This window comes from Carassius gibelio, chromosome A7 (assembly GCF_023724105.1).
Source record: "Carassius gibelio isolate Cgi1373 ecotype wild population from Czech Republic chromosome A7, carGib1.2-hapl.c, whole genome shotgun sequence".
NCBI classification, from domain to species: domain Eukaryota; kingdom Metazoa; phylum Chordata; class Actinopteri; order Cypriniformes; family Cyprinidae; genus Carassius; species Carassius gibelio.
The window spans coordinates 30469755-30487220 of NC_068377.1; the positions used below are offsets into that span (position 1 = coordinate 30469755).

Genomic DNA, 17466 nt, shown 5'->3' on the forward strand with positions numbered 1-17466 from the left:
GGTTAACATCATGTTGAGAAGATGCTGTGTCCTACACTGTGAAAGGAAATTCTTTTTATTTTCACTTCTGAAAGATGAGTCTGCAAAGAATCAGTGGTTAAAATTCACAGCAGTACAACCCAAAGCTTTTTTTTGTGTTCCTGTCATTTTACAAACGACTGCTTCTCTAATCTTGGAGAGTTCACAAAACGTTTCCTCTTGAAAGATGGCTCAGTATCCAGTTGATCTGAAGCTGCCTTCACTCAATCACAACTTGATGATAAATAATAGATGTTTATATTTTATATTGAGTGTTCAAAATACAAAACTTTGGCAATGGGTGCATCATTTCTGACACACACAGCAAGTGGTAGACCAATCACAAGAGTCTGAACCACCTGACCAATCAGAGCAGAGTAGGTTCATGGAAAGGAGGGGTTTAAGGAGACTGAATCTTAGATTTTTTTTTACCTTGCGTGCATGTAAACCTATTATAGGAGATTCCCAAAACAATATTAGGAACCTCTAAAATGGCATAATTGGGGCACTTTAAGGTAAATCCATATGTTTTCCTTAATCTATTCAGTTGTTTTCTCTGTAGTGTCTATATAGGTAAGAGGACAGTAGCGTCTCATAAGGATAGCTGAAGTAATAAGTGTTGTTTTCCACCTGTTCCATTCAACAGGTCCCTTTTTACAGTGTTCAGTAATTTTTATGCTAATCATATAATTTGCAATTGAAATGTTGTATCAAATTATTAAATAATATATAAAAGTATATACTAACTATATATTGGGCTACACTTTATTTGCATACACAGACAAGCACATGGTAGAGGATATTCATATACAATGTGTAAAAGGTGCGGGAAACTGCTCATGTAACAAAAAAAAAACAAAAAAAAAAATTTTTCCCCCTCTTATCAATCACATAGAAGTTTCTTAAAAAATATTGACTAGATAATAACTAGAACAGCATTCACACATTTAAGAGCACACATCACACTGGGATTCTAAACCGTTTCTTACACATTATGCATAGATGCAAATACACTACCATTTAAAAGTTTGGGTTCAGTATAGATTTTGGAAGAAGTCACTTATACTCACTAAGGCTGCATTTATTTGATTAAAAAAATAATACAGCACAAACAGTAATATTGAGAAATATCATTACAATTAAAATACTTTTTTTTTTCAATGTAATTTGTTCCTGTGAAGACAAAGCCATTACTCCATTCTTCAGTGCCATATAATACTTCAGAAATTATTTTAATATCTTGGTATATGATCTGGTGTTCAAGAAATATCTATTTGGATTCTTGGATTAGATATATATATATGTGATTATAACAAATCCCACTTAACTCAGCGACAGTATAACTGTTTTTATGCTTTTACGACTGCTTTAACTACAGAAATATTGCGTGAATGAATTGCAGTGCTCTTTCTGTTTCATTACAACACCATAAATGTGTACTGAACACGCAGCAGTGTCTAACACATCTCATGCCACTGTTTTAGAGGTGAAAAGTTCAAGGCTAGAGAGAACAACCATAAGATTTAGGGAAAGGGGTCAGTAGGTGTGGCATTGAAGCTGGCATCAGCAAAAATGCCCAGTGTCCCAAGGGTGGTAAAAATCACAAAGATCCAGAGGAAGAGTCGATCAACCACCATGGCAACATACTGCCAGTCCTCCTTTAACTGAGAGGCAGACGCGGGGAGGAAAAGAAGAGAGAAAGTAGAGAAAGAAAAAAGGAAAATGAAAAGATGATTGGTAATGGCAAACAGTGAGAACAAAGGGAACAACGATTTACAAAGCTCAGACACACAGACAGAAGCAGGAAAAGTAACCTATAATTCTAGCACAATTGGCTATAGTTATCACAAATCACTTACAGCCTCGTAATCTTTCTCCGCCTGCAGCTGCTCTGCGATGTAAGTGATGGCCTCTACGGCTGACTTGAGATCTGGAGGAAGGGAGAGGTAATGACTGGGGCCGTCAATGAACTTCCTCAGGTCGGTGCATTGACCGTCAGGCTGGTACCTGCAGCACAGGGAATAGAGGAAGAATATCAGCACACATTACAACAATGATTTTCAGAATTCAGAACACGCATGACATGTGTGCACTGCCCAGAAACCTACTCTATATAAACATGCAAACGCTTATGAGAATGCTAAACCAATGCACTGAAAGCTAATAGTACCACAGAACATACAGTACTTACTGTACATACTTTAACTCAATAATAGTGATAGTTACATTCAAATATTTGAACAAATAAACCAGGAATGTTCTGTTCCATATTAAACATATTCTTATGTCGCTAGCAACACCAAGGTCATGGGTTTGATTGCTAGGAAATGCATCAACTGAATAAATATAGACCTTGAATGCAATGTAAGTTGCTTTGAATAAAAGCATCTTCCAAATACAAAAATGTAATATAAAATATAAAGTTATTGTTTGTGGTAAAACTTGTCCTAATACTAGTACACTGTATTTTTTTTAAAGTTGTAAATAAAACAAAGGTTACTGAAGTATGTTAAAAAATAAGTCTCAAAGTCTTTCTACTAAAAAAATCGCAAGTTTAACTTGATGTGGTACTTGCCATTTCTTTATAATTATTTGTGAAATTTACTAGCAATTTCTGAGTGAAAATTGTTTCAAAGGAAATTCTATACCAGACTGAATTTGCTATTGCTACAATCTCATGTGAATGAGGTGAGAGGTTATTATCTCACCCTTGCACATGTGAATACCTTATCACAGAAGAGAAGAGATATTTTTGAGGGGAGGGGGAACTTATTTTGGTTAAACATTATGAGCACAATAATTTAATGATGTGCACACTTTATGATAAACACTGCAATAATCCATAAAAAAACAGGAATTGACCATTTTGGTACCATGATGACTTTAAGAGTTAACCTCAGTAAATTTCTTGGACTGTATCAGGAAGTTATGAACACAGCCTGAAACCTCAAACAGCAAGTCTAAATCCGTGGGGGATCACATTACTTTGTCCTTGAGAAAAGGGTGCAAGTGTTTAAAGCCTTAGAATGCATTGGGCTGTGTGCCCTTCCTGCTGCGTGTGCGTGCGTGAGCACCCACGTAATCCCAAATCAGAAAAAAGACTGCTTCCCAAAACTGCTGTGTCAAGGTGACCCAACCTACTGTGTACTGCAGATCATAATCATTCAATCAAACTTTTAATTTACTAACTTACTCAGTTATTCAGACCCTCGCTCAGTCGTTCTCTCTTTCTTTCCTTTCTCTTTTTCCAAATCCCTGCTTTACGCTGATGGTGTCACCACCCACCCATGAAATCCTTCCAACGTGCTGATGAACTGCTTCTCACCACTGATGTGTGGCATCCCTCTTTTGTGAATCTGCTCGCTAACATCTGTTTCATTAAGAATCCCCTCTTTCTTGCTCTCCCACTGCCCCCCATTTTTTCAGATACGACAGCTCTCTTTCCCACCACAAGGGGTCAGTGTGACTATTTATATTTTCACACCTCACTTGTGTATTCAGGTGCTGGTACAGGAGCTCATTGCAGGTAGTCTGTGGTTCCCCAGTGAGCTTCAGTGACCTGAGTGGAACCCCATTAGAGTGAGACATACGTTAATGCCAGGCTGAGAGCACGGCGGATTGGGAGAAGCGAGCAGAGGAAAGCTTTAGCCCAGCTCTAGTGCAGCCAGCACTAACATCATCATAGCAGATTATAAATCAAATTAAAGTGTACAACATATTGTTAAGCACTCATTAAAAGTTTTCTTCTACACTTACAGCCATATATATATAGATTTGTTTCTGCAATGGCATTATTTGAATGCAAAACCACGCCGGTCTAATATTGTGGTATGATTGAGATGAGATTTACACTCCCATACAGTCTTGAGTGAGTATATATATATATATATTTTTTAAAGAATTAAAATCTCTTATTCATCAAGGATGCATTAAATTGATCAAAAGTGACCATGTGTGGATCCTGTGATAATGAAGACTGGAATAAAACCTACTGAATTCAGCTTCATCGTCACAGGGATAACCTGTATTATTAAGTTTATCCCAGTTAATATTAATAAAGTTTCACAATATTACAGTTTTTACTGTATTTATAATCAGTCAAATAAACACAACTTTGATAAACATAAGAGATGTCTTTCAAAAACAATTTTACCTTTGAACGGTTTGGTATTAGTAAATATCACATTTAAAATGCAAGTGTGGTTATATTGTATGTCTCAACTAATGTTTTAGATATCTTGGCCAGAATAAGCTACTGTAGATGGCAATAGTCAAAATTCTGGCGAGTGGCTGCACAAGACAAGATTGTATTAAATTAATGAAACAAAAGGTCATTGGCATCCTCTGTCTGTCTTCAAGATTTTTTTTCCATCCCTTTGCTTTTTCCTTCCCCCTCCCTCCTCACTCTGTGCGTCAGCAGACACAGATGACTAATCAGGAAAAACTAATTTGACTAAAACATGGTGGCAATGGTGCCAAAACACGCTATAAAACCAATTAAAAAGCAAGACACCGCCGCCTCATTGAATTTCTCTCTCATCTTCCCTTTCTCTCTCACACTTTCTCCTGTCTCCTCCCGCCTCTCTTGAGCCTTGATGCAAGGCAGGTCTAATGTGTCAGAGTCAATTTGTGCTGATTCTTTTTATTTTAGTGATGATTTCTTCCTTTTTTCTCACCCCCAACTCACACACATAAATACCCCTGACGCACACGGCTCGCTGAGAGTGAAATTCCCAGGTTGAGGTGATTTAAAGTGTATAAGAGAGAGTAAAGGATTAATCAAACCCTAAGGCGTTTACACACACACACGCACACACACACACACACATACAGTGGAGTCCATGAGTCTTGAGACCTGCAGTGAAAACGCCTCTATTTTGCATTTTTCTAATTAAACAGACTACAGTTTTTTATTCAAAAATGTATTATCAGCAAATCAATTTCAGTAATGTATTTTTAAAAAATCAACATGAGTTTGAGAATATCATAGCATCAGGAGCTTGCCTGTGGGGTTTGGGGAAGAGGAAGTTGGTGTTATTGGGCTTGCGGATGAAGTACTCATCGGCCACTCTGCTGATGGCTTGGATGTTCTCCTTTTTGGCAGGTTTCTCAAGAAACAGAGGGGTCTCCACTTTAGGTCGCAGCATGCCCAGGTAAGGAGGCAACATGTGGATAAATATCTAAACAGAATGCAATTTAACAGTGTTATAAGTTTTTATATTAATATTCATCTACTGTAATAACAGATGATGACTTACTTAAATAGTGTATGGTTTTCGAGCTGTTTGAACTGCATGTTAACAATTTATCCATCCTCTTTTCCCAGCACAATAGAAATGATGCAAACAAAACAATAATTTCTAGTGCATTTTTATTAATAGTGCTTCTTAAAACTAAGTGTTGAAAACAACTTTTACTTAGAGATGGCAGTGTCCTCGCTTCATCTGAATGACTTCACAAAGGCTCTAAAAGAAAGAGACAGATTGCACTTGGCCAGCAAATAATCTTTCAGCCTTGCATCACACATCTGTTTTCACATGGCCTTGCTGTCATGGGTGAATGTCCTGCAAAAGTGTACTGAATGTGAATTAAGAAATGCTGCTTTTTTACTATAATCTTTGGAAACGTTTTACACTTGTGATTGGGTAGCTTGAAGCGGGTGTTATACAGTATAAGGTGTAAATGGGTCACTGTGGTGTGATGAAGAGGCCACGGCTCTAATAAGTTTAAATAATGTAGAGCTCACAGCCACTGATAAAGGTTAATAGTCTAACATAATTGGCTGCTTTTTGGAAAGATGCTTTTATTTTGCTGCATGGTCTCTTTGCTAAACTGAATTGTTGTCTATTTTGAACCATTATCTATTTTTGCATGGATGTGAATGCATTATCTGTTTTTCATTTTTAGCCCTTTTTTCATAAGTTCGTAATTGGCAGATTGTGGTGTTTTGGAGTGCCCATTAATATAAGCAAACGCTACATTTTCTGCATCTGTCATTTTAACATTATAGCCGTCGATTTGTTGAACGCAGCTGACGCAACAATATTTTCACAAAAGGATGTCTCCTAACAAAAGTTTTGTGTTTTGCAAAATGCTTATTTTTTTCTCAACATTTCCATCACAGTAGAAAGCAAAACGTTCAAATGCTATATGGAATCTTATTTTACACTGTGACAAGAGGCTTCTTTACTGACCTTGCGCACCCAAAGGGGCATTTGGTGTGTGTTGGGGGAGCGATGGTGAAGGTTTAGTACCACAACACTGAGGATGACAGAAAAGGTGACCAGGACCATGGTGAACATCAGGTAGTTGACGATAATGGGAACACCCAGTGATGTTTCTGGGACTTTGTTGGCCAGCAGAAGCAGGAAAACAGTTAAAGTCAGCAGTACGTTGATGGAAAGGCCCATCTTCTCCCCTGAAAAGAAAAAGAGAGCTTCTCTTGATGTACTCATGCATATAATTACACAGAGTCTTAATGTGTTTTTTTTGTGATAAGGTTAATTGTATATAATGGAATTAATTGGCCAAACTATATAAGCTGTGGAATTAACTTGTGCTAATGATCCCTTCATGATTTGTTACCCTTTTAACTGGTGGAACTGAAAGATGTCTCCTGCTTAACTCTGCAGGTATAAACTCTATTTATAATGGACAATAATTGGACATTTATTAGGTCAAGGTCCATAAAACATGAATCTAATCTAAGGCCATTTGTATTGATATTTATTCATTTTCTGTGCATACTGATTCTCTCCTCTTTTATGTTCTGGATTTAAAGCAGATTTGATTTATTTTACCATTTACAACAAATCTGAAATAAAAAAATTTTAATAAAAAAGCAAACACTCCTCACCTGCATCAGGTGGCAAGTAGAAGTTAAAGATGGCAATGATGGTGATGAGGATACAGGGCAGGACGATGTTAAACACGTAATACATGGGCTTCCTCTCGATGATCAGGTAGAAGGTGATGTCCTCATACAGGTCCTCTCGCACATTCTTCCTAGAAACCTTGTGACGAATGTGCCATTCGCCACTCTCTGGATCAGAAATCAGTTAAAAAAACTGTGTTCAGTTGGATACATGGTGGAACATTACTATGATATCATACATTATCATCATTCTGAGTGAATTCAAGCAGTGTAAGTCAATGGGGAATAGACTGAAATCATGTACAAAGCGAGGTTTAAACAAGGCTTCACAAAGCTTCTGAATGTTTAAAAGGTTGCTGAGCATTGCTAGATGGTGTCTAGGGCATTGCTTCATTGTTTTAGTTCAGAGGTGTCCAATCTTGCTCCCAGAGGTCCAACATCCTGCAAAAATGAGCTTGCCAGGAAGCTTTTAGTGAGTCTAAAGACCTTGATTAGCTGATTTAGGTGTGTTTAACTAGGGGTTGGAGATCAACTCCTCCGGGAACAGGCTTGGGCACCCCTGTTCTATATGGTTTCTTATTTCCTCCAGTGGTTTCTTTTTTCCCCAGTGGTTGTTTTTAAGCTGTTGTTAAGATGTTATGGGAGATTAATAGGGCATTTCAAGGGTGTTTACAGTGAGATTAATTCTTTGATCGATCGTAATGTTCATTAATGAACACCACAGACTTTTCAGTATGAATGTCAGAAGGTAGCAGTGTTTTAGTGTTAGAGTGCCATTACCACTAAAGCCTGTGTCGAAGATTATCTCTCGGATTTCATTTCCTTTCTTATCAAGGCCATGCTGCAGATCCACTTCTGAGGAATCATATGTATACGAGTGGAAAACCATGGTGCAATTTTGCCAGTCGAAAGGAAAGTATGTCACCTGCAGATGGAGAAAAAGGTACTAATAGTTTGTGCATGTTAATATGTTTGCGTGTCTGATGAGCATCTTCCTTTAATCATCTCTCTTTCTGCTTTTCACACAAGCAAAGACCAGACGGAGCATCAAACGCAGCCAAACTAGAGCGAGGCCAAACAAAACCAGCAATACAACGAGGGGAGAAACATTTACAAAACAAGTACAAAAGATTCAGAGAGAGTGAGAGATCCTCACTTATATGAGGTAAGGTAAACGAAATTCTCCCCAGTAGTGTCCTACTGTAATATATTCACAGTGCTGCTGAGCATAAACACTAGTGATTTAATGCATCATTAAACTTCTTATGATTTTACACTTCATTACAGTATTTAACGGTCTCGTCCATAACTTAACTCTTATTACTACAGTATTTACTGAAAGATGCTGAACATTCATTAACAAGGACAATACCGAAAAATGAGTGCGTAAAAGAAAACATTAAAATACTGATGATAGTGGAACCTGTAAGATTAATACACATCTAGAATTTTTATGGCATGTTGTTAATGTTTCAGAGCACTGATTTAAAGAATTAGAATGTAGAGCACTTGATTTTTATTGCCCCATCATCATCATCTACAGTAATTTGTTAAATTTCTGTTGTATTTCAGAATTTACCTTTACCCCGCAGGAACTCTTGAAAAGAGCTGGTGGAGTCCACGTCACACGGCCGTTACTGTAGACCTGCACGTGGACCTGTAGAGCTACACCAAATACGCCATCATTGCTGCACACACAAACAGGGTTTTTAATGCAGTAACAAACTTGTATGTCATTACTAAAAACCTGAACCTCAAAATTAAGACAATTTAGATGGTTACACTGCTATGTCATTCCCCCCTGAAATTCTAAAAGACTGGGTCCACAATGACAGTATTAGATTCAAAAAGCAAGTTTGACATGTTTGAGTATATATATATAAAAAATTCAAATCACTTTCAAATCACTAGATTTCTTTAAAGAAACATTGTCCAACAGCAACACCAGCAGGAGTCCTCTCTCACCTTCCCCTGAGCCCATTGAGTTTTAACTGACCCCTGAAAGTGTGGTGTGAGTTTGCTGGGAGGCAACTGAGAATGAATGCCTCCAAGAAGTAAACTTGGTACCTGCTAGGAAAGCCCTAATATGGACAAAAGAAAGGAAAGAATCGCTGTAGCTAAGTTAAATAAAAAGCAGAAACGTTTTGACTGATGAAACTTGAGTACAACACACGTTTGCGACAGTATGTTTTTTTTTAAGTCATCTTTAGGTAATAAATAAATAAAGTATATGTATAATGCAGTGATAACTGACATTTATTTTCTGCTTTATTCTGTGATAAAAATGGCCAAAAAAGTTTAGTTTGTTTGTATAAAAAACTCATAAAACTGTCATTAGGAAAATACAGGAAAAATATTATAGAATATATATACATTGGTAATTTTCCAGCTGCAGTTAAAAGACATACGAAATAATAATAATAATAATAATAATAATAATAATAATAATAATAATTATTATTATTATTATTATTATTAGACAAAATAAATGAATAAATAATAAAAATAAAAATAAATAATAAAATACAAAAAAATATTTCTGTCCCCCTAACTTCTGAAACATTTTTTGTGAAAAACGCTTAAAGAGATAGTTTACCAAAATAACTCAAATGTTACTGTACTTGCACATATTCAAATTTAGTGTCTCAGTATGCTTTGTGCTAGGTGCTGGGAAATGGCATTGCCTCTTTATCATCTTGTAACCCTAAGTGTGTATGCATGTATGATCTACAATGATTAATGGCTTATATTTCCATCCGTTCTTTACACATAGCTATAATATGAGTTAGGATACAGTGTACAAAGTGTACAGACTACTTTCTGTCATTTTAGGAGCTTGGAGTTACCAACATGACACTGTCAAATTCTGCTATTTTTACCACATATTGTATGGCTGTTTCATAAGGTAAGAGTATTACCTATAATTTAGACGGATCAACAATTTGAGCCCTAAATCACAGAGCACTGGTACTGTATATAATCCTCATAGGACACAAACCAGGCCTTTAAAACTTGCCATCTATTACGGTAATGTTGCTTTGGGATTTGAAGATGTCCCTCATTGAACAGCGTGTGGGATGTAATTTGTTTGTGTGTGTAGGAGTGAATGCAGGACCAGCAAGACTGCTAGTGGATAACAGTGTTGTTTAATTGGCTATAAAGCAGAGATGAATGAAGGAGGGAGTATGTTTACACCAGCAGTGATGGGGGTCTACCTGGACATTAAAGTGAGAGTGTGTGAGAAAGGAACAGATAGAGAAAGTACACATCTCTTGACAAGATTCACAAAAGCTTTGATAATTTCTGTTTTTTCTGCTGTTCTTGCAGAAACTCAGCAAAGGCTCTCCAAGATAATGTGCCCGACACTCATAGGTTCTCTTAGATAATATGCAAAGACACACAGACACACACAGACACAGAACTTACTTATTAATGAGAACAATATCAGGAAGCCACAATTTTCCAGATGGGATGCGCAACACATCAATTTTCCCATGATCTTTTGGGTTCCAGGACAGGCGATAATCATTCCACTCCTGCAAGAGCACAAAAGGGTGTTTGTTTGTGTTTACGTATGTGTTCATGTGATAAATAAGGATCATCAAAGAAATTATAAGTACAACCAGTTCATCATGTAATCAAATGATTTCAAATGATCTGACTTGTGTCATTAATTATACCAAATGCAATATCTCTGCACATCTATACACACATATTATCAACTGCATTTGCATAATTTTGCATTTGCATTCAAAGTTCCTGTATATTGATCCTAGTTCTTATTGTCAGAGTTTGTCTTGTGTGGTAACTTTAGCCCAGGACATGATATTATGATAGATGACAGATAACTTTTCTTCAATGCAAATGACGCTTTATAAATTTAAATTGCACAGAAGACGTTATTTCTCAAAATGACACAAAGGAGCCAGAAGGAATTGTGCCAACTTACCAAGTTCATAATAACAATAGTGTTCATCTCCTCATCTTTCATGTTCTAGAACACAAATAACATGAAACAAAACAAATAAAAAGAATCCATCAATTCAATTAGTGGATGAACATGAGTTTAGACAGTGCAATCAGTGGTTTTAGTACTAATATTACATTTAGAAATAGCACAAATTCAAGTGTTCAGTAAACAACAAGTTATGTATTGAGCAACTCACATTTTAGACATAGAATGGAAAAATATTTAGTTTATATTTACTTCAAAGAGAATAGTTTCAAAGAAATAGCAGCAATCTGGAACTTTCAGTGCTATAAAATGAACATTAGGATGTAATATCCTAACACTATGCTATTTAGGGGAAGTTATATCACATTAAATAACTTTAAAGGAATCTCTGTAATATTTAGCTTGAAAATGAAATTGTTCTACCTCCATAGCAGGAGCCATAGTGAATGTAAACAACATTGTAGCCCCCAAACACTATATTATACTAGCAGTGAATCTTATTATTTCTAAATCTGATGAGTCTTTTTTGATGGTTGACATTTAAATGGATGATTTGTAAGAAAAACAAGAGCATATCTATAAAGAAGGATCCCCAAATTCTCTGCCTCTGATGTATGTTTAAAGTCAAAACAAATAATGGGAACCCATGGCTGCAATGGGAGAAGGGGTGATGGGATTTGATTAAAAGAAAAGGGTAAGAACTGAGGCTCAATGGTCAGATCAGTACACAGTCCTGAATGCTATTTAAAACTAGTGTAGGAATGTCAGCTGTCCCAGTCTCACTACAGAACACAAACATGGGGGATGGGTCAGCACACACCATAACACTCATATAGACATTGTATATACACTTTATATTCCATTTATATTATTAATATACAAGCAGTGATTTAAATGTGTGGATGGTTCCAGGCTGAATACAGTTATTTAAAGTGATAAGTTAATACTATTTCAACGTGTATCTTGTTTTAGATACACATTTGTCTGGTCAAGCAAAAATCATGTGAAATCACTGTTCATAAAGCCTGTAGAGAGCCTGTCATGTTCCTTTATGCTCGGAGTAATGAAAAGGTAATTATAAACTTTACTTTTTTAGAAACGTTTTGCTTTTGCACTGTTACACGAAACATGGTTATTATATTACTGTTAGGAAGTGAAGGATAGCATGACCTGTTTCACATCACACACTGAACAGCTGAACCAGTTGTTCTCTAACTCTAACTAACAGCATTTCATAAGAGGTCATACTATACTTTTTATGCTTCCTTTTTTACGGCAATCATTACCAGTCATGTTTTATTTTTCCTATTCACTGTGGCCCAGGCATTCATAATGATTTTGCCCATGTGTGTTTGCATCTTCATACCAGGCTGACGAATGATGAAAGGGTCATGCCTATCCTCACAACGACTCTTTCCTCTGGGCTCCTTGCAGGACGCACTTTAATATTGTATGAAGAAAACAGTTTCTTCATCAGCTGATTTTCTGCTTCTGTTGCACCTAGAAAAATATGTTGTTGTGTTTCTGAGAAAGCAGATAGATACAGCAGCACAACTCTCTCCTACCCATAGCCTTTAATATGAAAGAGTCTGAGTATTAAATCTTTTGCCGGTTAAAGCCCACAATGTCATGTGTATTGGGCAGTTTACTGCCTAATCTTTGACTATAGTACTGTGTAATGATGGATGGATGGATCTAAAAATCTGAACATATAGCTGAACAGATAAGAGGCTCAGCCAATCGCAGAGTTTTGGGTGTTCTTACACCTGCATCATGCACAGTATTTAGGGCGACTGTTAACTCCACTTGCTCTGCCAACACTGATGTTTTTATGCATCCCGCCTGCCATTTTTTTCCCAAAGCTTTCGAAGGTTAGCTGCATCTATGAACAGGCCTTCTAGGGGCGCCACATTCATCAAGTCTCGCCACCTCGAGCCCTCCAGAATACAAACTGACAGATACAAATGACATATGTCGCCCTACGCGCCACCTTCCTTACCAACGGCTGCTGCTTTGAGAATATGTACACATTTACAGCAGTTGTTTTGACCGACTTTTCTTTTGAGTAATAACTTCAAGTGGCTTTTATTGAGTAAATAAACCCCAATGATGTATTCCAATTTTAAAAGACAGTACCATGGGAGAAAATATATGGAAATGAGAAATCGTTATTTATTTTTTTCTGTATGAGCGTTTAAACTGTAAAATAAATGAGGCCTTACAGAGATTATGCCATCTGCTGCTCAACAGTCCCACTGAAAGCTTCCCTAAAATAATTACCACAATTAACCTCTCCGAAACACCTTTCAACCAGCTTTTAATATAAAGAGGTCCTGAAGACCATGACAGTCTGACTTGTGGTTAATTTACAATTTTCCCATGGGTACTCGTAAAAACTGTATTCTTTAGAATATGTCCCTTTTATGTTAAATCGCTTTGGTACCATTTTTACAGGTGGTCAATTATTCTGTAGACTCATTCCATACTTTCACACCATTATCGTGACATAACACGGGAACATTTGGTTTAAGCATTCATTTATGTATCAGTCAAGCCGATAGAAAACAATGACAGATAAATGTTTCAAATCACCCTTAGGGATTTTGAATGAAAAATATTACAGAACTATAATGAGACTTATGAGACAGACATCATATAAGAAAAAAAACACTGACATTAATAACTTTAATATCTATCCATAGGTGTGATCAATAAATATATGCCACTGTCATGAGGTTGTGTGCCAATTTTTAAAGCAGAACTGTGAAAGAACTAATAATTGTACAGTAATACCACTTACGGTTCACTACAGTATACTGTAAAATCATGTCCTGGGATTATGTATTAAAATGAATGAAATTATATGCAAATTACAGGCTATATGCATTTTATTTTAAAGGTAAAACATGTTTAGATCAAAAGCTTACTAGAAGCGAGAAAGGTAAACTATGATTTTGTGAATTGAGTTAAAATGCTTTAGGCTAATGACTGAATTAACATGTTCGATGATTTGTTTGGAGAGTTATCCCGCAATTCACAATTTACAAGTGAAAAAGTACCAAACCAATTCCAAAGACGCAGCGTTTAAATGCTCTTTTCAACCCCCCTTTACTATCAGGTAATCATATCAGATCAGACGCGACGTCACTTTAAAGTTTACTGGGTGTTCACACGACAAATTCACTTTGGAAACTTAACCTTACCTGCGATTGCGCTCAGGGCACAGAGGCAGCAGGTGACAATAAACCAGTCCTGGGCCTTCATGGTGATTCAGCGAATTAAGTTACAGTGATATCTTCATAAAAAGTTAACGTGTGGGTCCATCCGTGTTTGTTCCAGCACACAGTGAACGACAACTAAGTCAGACTGCTGTCACTGAGCTCGGGTTACAGACTCGACGCACTCGGCCGCGCGCACACGCGTCTTACTGATAAAACAGCATTTTCATATTAGCAAAATATCTGTTATGTTTAAGAACTATGCGAATCAAAAGTGGGATTTAAACAAAAATAAAATAAAACAGTTAAAAGTTGTCAAAACTTACATTACTTCTCAATATTACTGTTTATCAAACAAATGCAGCCTTGGTGAGCTTGACAGACTTCTTTCATAAACATTGTAAAGAGTACTAATTCATATACCTTTACATTTAATTTTTATTTGTATTTTTATTCATGCCTTTTTGTCAAAAACATTATCTTTAAAACATAACTTTATAACATCTCTAATGAATTTTGTGACACCTTGATAAAGAATCTGTGTTGTTACAGTCTTTTTGTGTGTGTGTAAAAATAGCAAAAATAGATTGCTTTTGTGCCCCCTTTTGTCGCCATCAACGTCACTTAATTTGACTCTTTTTCTTTTATGATGAACTAGCCAGGCCGCTGGCTGGACTTCTGCAGAAAGTCCAGATGGTCAGTACGCCCCTGCACTGACACATTCAAAATCAAGAGCAATTCAAACTATTTCCTGCATCCTACAAAAAAGGCAGAGCGCTCATGTCGACCCATATTGAAGTCGTCACTGAAAGTCTTTCCCCAATGTGCTTTTAAATAAGGCAAAGTGTTTTGATGTGTTTGAATCCATGCCAGCATATTTATACAGTTCTGGGGTGCTTTTTGGCTCGAGACGAGTAGTATTAATGTGCAGTACTTTTATGTAATTCACAAGAGCTGTTAAAATGAATTATGCAGCTTTACCTCACCAATTAGATTAAAAGATGAGATTTATTCTGCTGCTTTAGAGTGTTGACACTTTGATGGGCCTTTTGAAATCAGAGGTCAGGGGATTGCTGACGTTTTTCCTACACAGTTAGAGGGATAAAAGGTGGAAATAGCTCTTTGGCGAAGCTTGCTTTTGCGTGGCAACAAAGTGAACAAAGCGACACTTTGATGAAGGAACACATGCCACCTGTCTCCTGTTCATCCTCACTTGAGCACTCCTGTTCAGCCGTGCTGTACTTAAGTGGCTCTGGTCCACCGCATTCACTGTTTGGTCCTCTGCCAATTTAATCATTGTAGAAGTCAACTTAACAACCCATAACTAATGCGGACTCGCCTGTAAAATTCTATTGAGATAGCTAACTCTGGCACTTACCTGAGCGCAAATGAAATGCTTTACTTTAAATAAGGACGTTGAATGATACATGTGAATTGCGTTTGTCACAGAGTGTTAACAGACTCACCAGAAGAAAATAAAACAAATGACACTTTGGTTTTACAATCATACAAATATATTAGTTTTATTCAGTAATGTTCAGTAATATGTCTCCCATAGACTTATAGAAATAGATATATGTTCTATTGCAAATGCAGGGCTGAGAGTGTATGCAGAACAGAGTATTAAGAGTAACAGTGAGTTAATAATAAATACTAAACAGGAATCATTGTCCTCATAATTTAATTTTTTTTTTCATTTTCAATGTGTCCAGTAAATATTGGTTCATGCATGACTGTATTGGGTTGTTGCTTCCAGGATTGCAAAAAACAACAACAAATGTGCCATTTCCGTCCAAATGGTCCAGTTTGATGTCTCTTCATTCTGTAAGATGGGGAAGCCAAAGTTTAAGTGATTCTGTTGAGTCTGTCCTGGTGGTTATTGGTTTCAGTAGCTATAAAAATTTTAAATAGTGTCACTGTGGCTTTGACTGGAAGACCTTTGCTTTGTCATGGTTTGGAAGACAAGAAAAAAGTACTATGGTTTAGTTTCCTTTCTTTTGGAAGACTGCTTTACAATAGCTTGGATAATCCATGCAGAACTTACAAAAATTATGGGATTCCTTCGATTCTTATTGTCCATAAGCAAATCGCCCGCTTGTACTGATATAAGAAGTGGGCACTTATTATGCACACAGTTTAGTGTGTACATTTTGTGTGTTACGTCAACAGCAACAAACCAGCAGTCAGTTTTTCTGCAATATATTCCAACCAGTGCTCATTGAGTATAAAAAATCATGACCTCTTTCGTCTGGTAGAGCAGGGATCAATGTTCATGACACAGGCCAAGAGTTCTGGTCTATTGCTCTTGGTCACCAGTAAGTAAGCGAACTGTGACTCTTTGCCCCACAAGGTTGAATGGCAACTCATATCCACACTATTTCACCAATTTATACCAAATAAGCCAATAAATTACCAACAACAGACATATGAACTTTTGTTTCAAGGGACAGAAAAACAGAAGCCACTAACATGCATTTTAGACAGTAAAACAGTTACATTGGTTCGTGTTTAAAAATGTGACATGAATATGACAACAAACATCTGAAAAGATGGAAAAAGGGAGTGACTGAAGTGATTTCTATTTGAACTTTGGCCATTCAAAAGAATAACTTATAATTATGATAAAAATTACACTTTTAGAATGATAATTTTATTTAAATATTTAATATTCAATTCAAAATAATATTTTTAGAAACAAATAAAAATGCATTTATGACTGCATTTCAGATTATTTAACATGAAATTGACCCGGGGAGACACATTCTGCACAAACATCATCTCTGTACAGTCACATAAACAGCAGTCAAATAAAGGTTACCTCATAGGGAGCATGAGAACATTGTGATTATCCTAAAGCTGGGATGGAGCTGAGGAACTCAGATTTGTAAAGGTCACCCTCTCAACACACATCTGCTGAGAGACTAATACCCAACTGCTGTCTTTGCAATGCAGATGTGGTGCGAGTCTGTGCGTTTAAAATGCAGCAGAGTTTCTCTTTCTCTCTCTCGTGGTCACACACACATACAAAGGCAATGACATTCAGCTGAGGGGGAGCGTGGTTGTGAGGGCTAAGAGATGTATCCTGGGGGATGAGACTGGTCGAAACAAGGAAGGAACGTTGTGTTTTTGTCTTTTCTGCTGCATTGAAGATACCAGGTTGTGACTACTCCTCAAAGTCACACACACGAAACAATTACAGACATTGATGATCTGTAAATACAGGGTCTCTGCAGCTTAACAATTCTCTTATGTAAAATAATCAAACCACACAGCTTGAAAATAATTCTGCTCTCAATTTACAGCGATTGACCCTTCAGACTCCTCCTAATGCAAGCAGGAAGTTACACTAAACAGGTATGTTTGTACTTTTAATGTCTGGAAAAATTGTGTTGTTTACTTTC

At 36.7% G+C, this 17466-nt stretch overlaps 1 protein-coding gene across 1 annotated transcript; it reads right to left on the reverse strand.

The window, feature by feature from the left end:
- Positions 1 to 758: 758 nt before the first annotated feature.
- On the reverse strand, positions 759 to 14227 carry LOC128017173 (acetylcholine receptor subunit beta-like). The gene is made up of 11 exons (XM_052602424.1): positions 14051 to 14227; positions 12214 to 12347; positions 10842 to 10886; positions 10319 to 10428; positions 8472 to 8580; positions 7673 to 7817; positions 6875 to 7060; positions 6213 to 6436; positions 5023 to 5198; positions 1878 to 2025; positions 759 to 1682 (listed from the first exon to the last, which is right to left on the reverse strand). Exons 1-11 carry the CDS (start codon positions 14109 to 14111, stop codon positions 1542 to 1544), a joined length of 1479 nt encoding a protein of 492 aa, XP_052458384.1. The 5' UTR covers positions 14112 to 14227; the 3' UTR covers positions 759 to 1541.
- Between the last annotated feature and the right edge of the window lie 3239 nt (positions 14228 to 17466).

Coding starts and splice junctions, on each gene's coding strand:
- LOC128017173 (XM_052602424.1), bottom strand. CDS start 14,111: ATGAAGGCCCAGGACTGGTTTATTGTCACCTGCTGCCTCTGTGCCCTG. Junction 12,348..14,050: donor TGCCCTGAGCGCAATCGCAG/GTAAGGTTAAGT, acceptor ATATTTTTCTAG/GTGCAACAGAAGCAGAAAAT. Junction 10,429..10,841: donor CTATTGTTATTATGAACTTG/GTAAGTTGGCAC, acceptor GTGCTCTTGCAG/GAGTGGAATGATTATCGCCT.